At 43.1% G+C, this 10,024-nt stretch overlaps 1 protein-coding gene across 3 annotated transcripts in view; it reads left to right on the top strand.

The window, feature by feature from the left end:
• Positions 1 to 5,378: 5,378 nt before the first annotated feature.
• pde6c (phosphodiesterase 6C, cGMP-specific, cone, alpha prime) overlaps positions 5,379 to 10,024 on the top strand; it is a 34,717-nt gene continuing 30,071 nt past the window's right edge. For all 3 annotated transcript variants that reach the window (XM_059947573.1, XM_059947575.1, XM_059947574.1), the window contains exon 1: positions 5,379 to 6,033. In XM_059947573.1, the coding sequence (XP_059803556.1) occupies positions 5,557 to 6,033 (477 nt within the window). In that variant the 5' untranslated portion in view covers positions 5,379 to 5,556. The remainder of the gene's footprint in view (positions 6,034 to 10,024) is intronic.

Below are 10,024 nucleotides of genomic sequence, written 5' to 3'. Positions count from 1 at the left end.
TGCTTTTAATCAGTGGACTGGACTATATTCAGAGATTCATCTTCGAATCTGTATGAGTATGTTGCAGTTGTTACCGACTTCATTAAAACCTGTGTGGATGAGTGTGAACCTACAAAAACTTGCTGAACATTCCCAAACCAAAAGCTGTGGATGAACCAGGAGGTTCGACATCTGCTGTGGGTTAGATTTGTGGCATTTAAGTCTGGTGACCCAGGTCTGTACAAGAAAACCATGTATGACTCGTGGAGGTCCATTTCAAGAACGAAGGGACAACTCTGAGTGAATTTGGAGGTGACATCGGATGCACGTCAACTCTGGCAGGGTTTGCAAGACATCAATTCCTACAAAGTGAAACCCGATAGCCTGAATGGCAGTGACGCTTCACTACCAGAACTCAATGCCTTCTATGCCTGCTTTGAAAGGGAGAATACAACTACAGCTGTGAACATCCCTGCTGCACCTGGTGACCCTGAGATATCTGTCTTGTAGGCCGATGTCAGGCTGTCTTTAAGGAGGGTGAACCCCTACAAGGTGGCAGGTCCTGATGGAGTACCTGATAAGGCTCTGAAAACCTGTGCCAACCAACTGGCAGGAGTATTCAAAGACATTTTCAACCTCTCACTGCTATTGTTGGAAATTCCTAACTGCTTCAAAAAGGCAACAATTATACCAGTGCCCAAGAAGAGAAATGGGGGGTGCCTTAATGGTTATCATCCAGTAGCACTCACACTTACAGGATGAAATGCTTTGAGAGGTTGGTCATGGCTAGAATCAATTCCTGCCTCAGCCAGGACCTGGACCTACTGTAATCTGCCTATTGCCACAATAGGTCTATGGCAGATACCTCAATGGCTCTTCACACAGCCTTAGGTCACCTGTACAAACACCTATGCCAGGATGCTGTTTGAAGACTATAGCTTAGCATTTAACACCATCATTCCCACAGTCCTGATTGATAAGCTACAGACCCTGGGCCTCTGTACTTTCCTCTGTGACTGGATCTTTGACTTCCTAATCAGAAGACCATAATCTGTCTGGATTGGTGATAGTATCTTTTCCTTGCTGACGATCAACACTGGTACACCTCAGTGACGTGTGCTTAGCCCACTGCTCTACTCTTTCTATACCCTTGACTGTGTGGCTTGGCATAGCTCAACTGCCATCTATAAATTTGTTGATTAAACAACTATTGTTGGTAGACTCTCAGATGGAGACGAGAGGGCATACAGGAGTGAGATATCCAGTTAGTTGAGTGGTGTAGCAGCAACAACCTTATACTCAATGTCAGCAAGATGAAAGAGCTAATTGTGGACTTTTGGAAAAGCAAACTGATGGATCACAATCCAATCCTCATAGGGGGATCAGAAGTGGAGAGAGTGAGGAGTTTCAAGTTCCTGAGTGTCAAGGATCTCTGAGGATCTAACCTGATTCTAGCATATCGAAGCAGCTATAAAGAAGGCAAGACAGCAGCTATATTTCATTAGGAGTTTGAAGAGATTTGGTTTGTCAACTAAAATACTGGAAAACTTCTATAGATGTACAATGGAGAGCACTCTGACAGACTACATCACTGTCTGGTATGGGGGATGTTGGAGGGAGGGTGGGTGTCTACTGTACAGGACCAAAGGAAGCCACAGAGAGTTGTAAAATTAGTCAGCTCCATCTTGGGGTACAAGCCCTCATAGTATCAAGTCACTTTTTATTGTCATTTTGACCATAACTGCTGGTACAGTACACAGTAACAACGAGACAACGTTTCTCAGGACCATGGTGTTACATGACACTGTACAAAAACTAGACTGAATTACGTAAAAAACAGAAAAAAACCCCAACTACACTAGACTATGGACCTACACAGGTCTGCATAAAGTGCACAAAACAGTGCAGGCATTACAATAAATAATGAACAGGACAATAGGGTATGGTGTCAGTCCAGGCTCTGGGTATTGAGGAGTCTGAGAGCTTGGGGGAAGAAACTGTTACATAGTCTGGTCGTGAGAGCCCGAATGCTTCGGTACCTTTTCCCCGACGGCAGGAGGGAGAAGAGTTTGTATGAGGGGTGTGTGGGGTCCTTCATAATGCTGTTTCCTTTGCGGATGCAGCGTGTAGTGTAAATGACCGTAATGGCGGAAGAGAGACCCCGATGATCTTCTCAGCTGACTTCACTATCCGCTGCAGGGTCTTGTGATCCGAGATGGTACAATTTCCAAAACAGGCAGTGATGCAGCTGCTCAGGATGCTCTCAATACAACCCCTGTTGAATGTGATGAGGATGGAGGGTGGGAGATGGACTTTCCTCAGCCTTCGCAGAAAGTAGAGACGCTGCTGGGTTTTCTTTGCTATGGAGCTGGTGTTGAAGGACCAGGTGAGATTCTCCGTCAGGTGAACACCAAAAAATTTGGTGCTCTTAACAATTTCTACCGAGGAGCCGTCAATGTTCAGAGGGGAGTGGTCGCTCTGTGCCCTCCTGAAGTCAACAACCATCTCTTTTGTTTCGTTCACATTCAGAGACAGGTTGTTGGCTCTGCACCAGTCCGTTAGCCGCTGCACCTCCTCTCTGTAAGCTGACTCGTCGTTCTTGCTGATGAGACCCACCACGGTCGTGTCATCGACTAACTTGATGATGTGGTTCGAGTTGTGTGTTGCAGCACAGTCGTGGGTCAGCAGAGTGAACAGCAGTGGACTGAGCACGCAGTCCTGGGGGGTATCCAAGACATCTTCAAGGAGCGGCGTCTCAGAAAGGCGACATCCATTCTTAAGGACTCCTATCGCACAGGGCATGCCCTCTTCTCGTTGTTACCATCAGGAGGTACTGAAGCCTAACGGTACACACTCTGCGATTCTGCAAAAACTTTGTCCCCACTGCCATACAATTCCTAAATGGACATTTAACCCATGAACACTACCTCACTTTTAAAAAACAATGTATTATTTCTGTTTTGCACTGTTTCAATCTATTTAATATAATATACTGTATATACTTACTTTAATTGATTTACTTATTTTGTCCTTTCTATACGGTATTATCATGTATTGCATTTTGCTGCTGCTAAGATAATAGATTTCACGACATATGATTCTGATAATAAAGCTGATTCTGTATCCAAATTGTCGAATTATTTCAAAAATTACACTTTATTCATTATATATAAGAATAAACACGGTGCGAACCTCATTACGTTGTTAGCGTCATTTGGACAAACTATTCTGTAGTGTTAATTTATCTCCCTTTTGAATATAGCCAATCATGTGGTCCCCTCAGGTAAGGTTCTCGCAAATCTAATTCCTATTCGCACCCCAAGGATCGCAGACGGTCACGTGGATGTGGCTAAACACAATCTGCTGTCACCCTGTTCTTCCCGACCGCGTCCGTCCATGGAGCCTCGCCGTACGATGTTGGCGTCATTGCTCACTACTTAAATCCTAGCGATTTCTGGCAGACCTCAACAAAGGAGCGGCGCCGAGTTAAATTTAATTTGCCATTCATTTTAGATTATTGCTTAAATTCGAAAAGCGCATTAGCAAACAATCTAATCTCCGAGGTGTAAATAGCAACACCGCTGATCGCATTGGAGGAAATTACAGGAAGCAAGGGGAATTATCTCTTTCAAAAATGCGGCTTCTCCAGCCTTCCATCGGAAACTGGCTCTATTCACTGGCGTTAGAAACATAGAAAACCTACCGCACAATACAGGCCCTTCGGCCCACAATGCTGTGCCGAACGTGTCCGTATCTTAAAATTACCTCGGCTTACCCATAGCCCTCTATTTTTCTAAGCTCCATGTACCAGGAGTCTCTTAAAAGACCCTATTGTATCCGCCTCTACCACCATCACCGGCAGCCCATTCCACGCACTCACCACTCTCTGCGTAAAAAAACTTACCCCTGACATCTCCTCTGTACCTACTTCAAGCACCTTAAACCTGTGCCCTCTTGTGGCAACTATTTAAAAGCCCTGGGGAAAAGCCTCTGACTATCCACATGATCAATGCCTCTCATCATCTTATACAACCCTATCAGGTCACCTCTCATCCTCTGATGTTTGCAAAATGTTGCTTTATAAAGGGGAAGAAATCGTTTACAAGCTTGAACGTGTCTTTATAGCACCACCGATAAAAACATTTTGTGAAATTTATGCAAGTGTAATGGGGAACCGTACTTTGAATAATTAGTTGACAATAATTCCGAGGGGCGAACTACAGTTTACTGATCAAATTCCATTCATTGCCTTCTGCACTCGTACATATATGCACAGATGCAGTGAAACACAACAGCAACACAAGCACATTAAGATTGTAAAGCAGAATAAATGGGTCAACTAAACCCACATTTTGTGGCATTTCCAGGTGAGCTGCGTCCCCACGTTTCCCATCAAGCCCGGCTCCAACTCTCTCGCACAGTTTTAACACGGAACCACATATTGATGCAACTACAAAGCAGGCAACCGCTAGACTTCATTCGGAGTTTGGGGAGTCTTTGTGTGTCACCGAAGACCCGCAATTTTCTACAAATGTACCATCTAACTGGTTGCATCACCATCTGGTATGGAAGGGCCACCGCACAGGATGCAGAATGCTACAAACTCAGTCACCTCCATCACGGGCACCAGTCTCCCCAGCATCAAAGACATCTTCAAAATGCGATACCTCTAAGAGGTATCGATCGTTACGGACCAACATTACCTAGGACTTGCCCTGTTCTCGTTGCTTTCATCAAAGGGGAGGTACAGGAGCCTGAAGACACACACTCAACGATTCAAGAACAGCTTTTTCCCTCCGCCATCAGATTTTTGAATGAACAATGAACCTGTTTTTCAATACCTCACTCTTCTTGTTTTTCTTTTTTGCACTTACTTAATTTTCGTTTATATATTGTACTGTAATTTATAGTCTTTGTTAAGCATTGCATTGTACTGCTGCCGCTAAATTAACAACTTTCACGACATATGCCAGTGAAGTTAAACCTGATTCTGAATAGATTTATACAAACATCACCTTGCTAGCATTAAACGGCAGACACAAGAGGCTGCTGGTGGAATCTGCTCGAGGAACTCAGAGGGGTCGAGCAGCATCTGTGGAGGGGGAAGGAGTTTCGACATGAAATGTCAACAATTCACCATCCCCTATGCTTCTCAACCCTCTGAGCTCCTCCAGCAGATTTTGAGCATCATTAAACGATAACGTTTTCATATGCATTGAATTCCACGGTGGAGAAGCGGTTTAAATTTACCAACTCACGTGGACTTGTGATCTTTCGTATTGAGTCACTAATGGGATTGGTCTTTCGCAAATTAAAACTGAGATTCACAATCTAAGAACGATCAGGATTTAAACTTCTGACGTAACGTTTAGCGGCGATCTGGAAGATGCCTTAAATCACTAAGACTTTGCCTGCTGTCAACTTTCAAAAGATTGTCGCAGCTCTGGAAAGAGTCGAGGCGCGGAATGCCGGGGAACTCCAACAGACCGTGATCTTGCGATCAAAGAGGAACTGCTAATATCTCACCCCCTCTTTCTTCCGTGATGAAAACCTGAACCAAAGGGCGCGCGAACAAACATGGGAGACGTTAGCAAAGAGGCAGTCGAGCGATATTTGGAGAACAACCCACAGTTTGCCAAGGAATATTTTGACAGGAAGCTCAGGCCGGAGTCGATCAGTGCTATCTTCAACGGCACGAAGGTAGAGTTAAAGGACGGAGCTTCCTTCAGGGACCTGTGCAAGTTGGAAGAGTCTGACATTGTGTTTGAGCTGGTCAGGGAGATGCAGGATGTCTCCAATGTAGAGAAGCAGATGCATAAGGTACTGCAGAGGATTGTGACCCTGGTCAATGCAGACAAAGGAAGCATGTTCGTTTTCAGGTCGAGGAACGGTGTCGCTGAACTGGCCACAAGACTTTTCGATGTGACCCGAGACTCCAGTTATGAGAGCAATCTAGTGGCACCAGAGGCAGAGATAGTTTTTCCATTGGATATGGGGGTAGTGGGATGGACTGCACATACCAAGAGGGTGCAGAATATTGCTGACGTTCAAAAGGTAAGTCACCTTTGGATTTTAATATTAATTAATATTTGGCTATATTTTCAATATTTGTATTTGAATATGCCATCATAGGTAAAGCAGTTTTCCTGAAAAAGTTATCTATGAGAATTATTGTAGAGCACTACATTCATACATACATGCAAATACTGCAGGGCATGTGAAGTCTACTTAAGATAAAATACCTTTAGGAAGTGTTCTGGGCATTTTCAGGTTCATTTGGAAAGTTCAAATCAAATCAAGTTTATTGTCATTTAATTATATACATGTATACTGTCAAATGAGCCAATGTTTCTCCTGACCAGGGTGTAAAGCACAATAGTACACAATACACATACATAATACACAATAATTTAGGAAAGTAATAATAAATTTACAAATGAATTACACATAAATAAACAAAGTAAAGTGTATATGTTAAATATTGTCAGGCACAGAACAGATTAACCGGTGACACTTTAAATGCAATGTGGCAGAGGGTTCAGAAGCCTGATGGTCTGAGGGAAGAAACTGTTTTCATTCTGCCCGTTCTTGCCTTTATGCATTAGAGTCTCCTGCCTGATGGTAGAAATTCAAAGGGGATGCTGGATGGATGGGTCAGTTCCTTGATAATGCTAAGAGCCCTGTGTACACGGCACTCCTGATGAACATCCCAAAAGATGGTTGGGAGATGCCTGTGATCCTCTCAGCTGTTGGGGTGAGATTTGGCCAAGGTATAAGGTAGAATTGGAAAGAAATTCTCTTTGCACTTCATTTTATATCAGCTCCTTGAAGCTTTACCTCATCTTATTGTCCCTAGAGTTTAAAATCTATGCACCCAGTGCAAAATGACCTCATGATGCCTTAGCCACACGTCTCCTTATCACTTTCGCCTGCTTCACAATTCTCTTCTTTTTCTTAATCCTTTACTTAATTATCCATTTGTTCACTTCCCATGATCTCCCTTATCTTGATATAATTTCTATTTCCTACTCCTTTTTCACATTCAGGTTTATTGTCATTCAACCATACACGGGTTAAATGAAACATTGTTCCTCTGGGGCAAAGGTGCAAAACACAGTACATATAGTCACACACAGTATATATAGTTACAATCCTGCATATCATCATCGTCATTATGTGCCGCGTCATATGATGTCTACAATCATGAATTCCCTCGGCAAATTTTTCTACAGAAGTGATTTGCCATTGCCTTCTTTTGGGCAATCTCATTAGAAGATGGGTGATCCCAGCCATTATCAATACCCTTCACAGATTGTCTGCCTGGCATCAGTGGTCACAGGACCCAGACTTGAGATATGCACCAGCTGCTCATATGACCATCCACCTCTTGCTCCCATGGCTGGGGGGAGGGGACACCTTGCCCAAGCACGATCTGCAGGCAAGTGGAGGGAAGAGTTGCCTTACACCTCCTTTAATAGAGACGTACCTGCACCTGCCACCCAGATCCAGCACATACAGTCACCAAGTAATATTAGGACATGTTCCAGAGTGGCATGGCCTGAAGATTGACACAAAGTGTGAGATGCATGTTTATGTAAGACAGAATAAAGTTAGAGGCACTGTTATAACAAAACAAGTATTAGTACAAAGATGTGAGCTGCAGCAATAAAAGATATTGCAAACTTCTGGTTTAAGATGGCGTTACTGAAAATGTGTTACAGCTTACTAGTAGATCTTAAGACACGAGATTCAACTAAAAACATTCCTTCTAACATCTTTTCTGAAGCAAATTGTGGTGAACTATCGCCACAGGCAGTAGGGACGCTAGTTCATGATGTGAGTGTGTTTTTCCCCTCTTTCTCTGCGCTGTGGTTTTTTTGGTCTTTTTAAAAAATTGGGTTATTCATTTTCTTGCTTTGTGGCTATTGGTAAGCAGAAAAATTTCAAGAGGTATAGTTTGTAAATTCTTGGATAATAAATTGCTATGAATCTTGCATCTTAAAAATTGACCAGTGCAGGATAAGAGTGTGTCTGTGGGCTGGGGAGTGCTGGGGGGCAGCAGGGCATTCAGACAGTGTGTGTACATATGTGCTGGGTACTAGCAGTGTGTTAAGGAGTTTTTCACTCTTCCCTTTCACTTTACATCACCCTGTTTCATCTCCATGCTCTTTCTTATCGTCCAGAGCCCTCTTTCCACATTGGAGTTTTCACTCTATTCAGAGATACAGTACAGAACAGGCCCTTCTGGCCCAACAACCTGTACCACACAGCAACCCATTGATTTAAGCCTAGCCTAATCACAGGACAGTTTACAATGACCAACTAACCTGCTAACTATTGTGCCTTTGGACCGTGGGAGGAAATCGGAGACCCCTGGAAGAAACCCACAGAGAGAATGTACAAACCACTTAATGACAACGCTGGAATTGAACTCTGAACTTTGCTGCACCCAGGGGTGTAATAGTGTCATGCTAACCACTGCGCTACCATGGTGCACTGAGGTTCTACTCCTTGGGTTCCTGCGCCTGTCCTCATACCCGTTCCCTTTGCCCTTCCTATTCACATTTTACTGTAACTTTGAACTACTTTGGAAATGTATCTTTCTCCATCCTGTGCTTAAAGCCTGTTTTTTTTTCATAAAGATTCTTGTGGTATTTTTAGCTGAGAGACAGAGCAAAAAATGGAACCCAGATGAAGATGCAGACAGCAGTAGAGGGGAGATGAGTGGGGGGATTTATAAAGTCCACAGATTTTAGGAAAAACTAAAAAGTAGGACATTGGTATAGTGAAAAACCTCAGATCTGTGGCCTATGGAGGTGACTGCAGCATCTATGGTAGCAGAATTGAAACTGAAGACCAGAGCTACTGGGGGAAAAGTAAACAAAACTGGACAGAGATCACACAAGAAAACAAATCAACATCTTGAGTGAATGGGTTGTGAAAAGGCAACTCCACCTAGTATAAGGAGGATTATATATAGAAAATAACATTTGGAGAATGACACTAAAACCAAATACTGAGACAATTATTCGATCTGGTATGCAGTAGAAGTTTGCAACAGATGTTAAACATTCTTGCGTTGTAGATTAAGATGTGTTATTTTGAGATACAGCGTATTGATTCCTTCTGACACCTTATTGGTATGGGCAGTATATTTAATTCCCCCTGCAAAGTTCAGTGCCTGATATATTAATAATAGTCTAAAACACTGCATGGAATAATACACAGTGGCCACTTTATTTAGTACCTCATGTACCTAATAAGTGGGCACTGAGTGTATGTTTGTGGCCTTTTGCTGCTGTAGCTCATCCACTTCATGGTTCGATGTGTTGTGTGTTCAGAGATGTAACTCAAATAGAGTAACTTTGCCTTCCTGTCACTTGGAACCAGTTTGGCTAATCTCCTCTGACCTCTCTCACTAACAAGGCATTTTCACCCACAGGACCACCACTCTTGTTTTCACAACATTTTTAGTAAATATGAGTGACTGTTGTGCATGAAAAATCCCAGGAGATCAGCAGTTCCTGAGAAGCTCAAAACACTCTGTCTGGCACCAACAATCATTCTACGCTCAAAGCCACAGATCACATTTTTCCCAATTCTGATGTTTGGTCTGAACAACAACTGAACCACTTGGCCATGCCTGCACACAAATAAGAGAAAATCTGCAGATGCTGGAAATCCAAGCAACACACACAAAATGCTGGAGGAACTCAGCAGGCCAGGCAGCATACGTGGAAAAAAAAACTACAGTGGACATTTCAGGTCAGCAATCCTGTACTTAGACTGTACTATTTTTCTAGATGCTGCTTGGTCTGCTGAGTTCCTCCAGCATTTTGTGTGTGCTTTTGTTCATTGAGTTGCTGCCACATGATTGGCTGATTAGATATTTGCATAATGATCAGGTGTACAAGTGTACTGAATGAAGTAGGCACTAAGTGCATTTTAGTTGCAAAGTGGCTGGTGCACTGACCGTCACTGCCCGTTCTGAATGGTGTCTTCAATATTTTTCTTTTTCTGCTTCAGCTATAGCTGCTGATTTTAT

Source organism: Hypanus sabinus, chromosome 22 (assembly GCF_030144855.1).
Source record: "Hypanus sabinus isolate sHypSab1 chromosome 22, sHypSab1.hap1, whole genome shotgun sequence".
NCBI lineage: Eukaryota > Metazoa > Chordata > Chondrichthyes > Myliobatiformes > Dasyatidae > Hypanus > Hypanus sabinus.
This window is presented reverse-complemented; position numbering and strand designations above follow the sequence as displayed.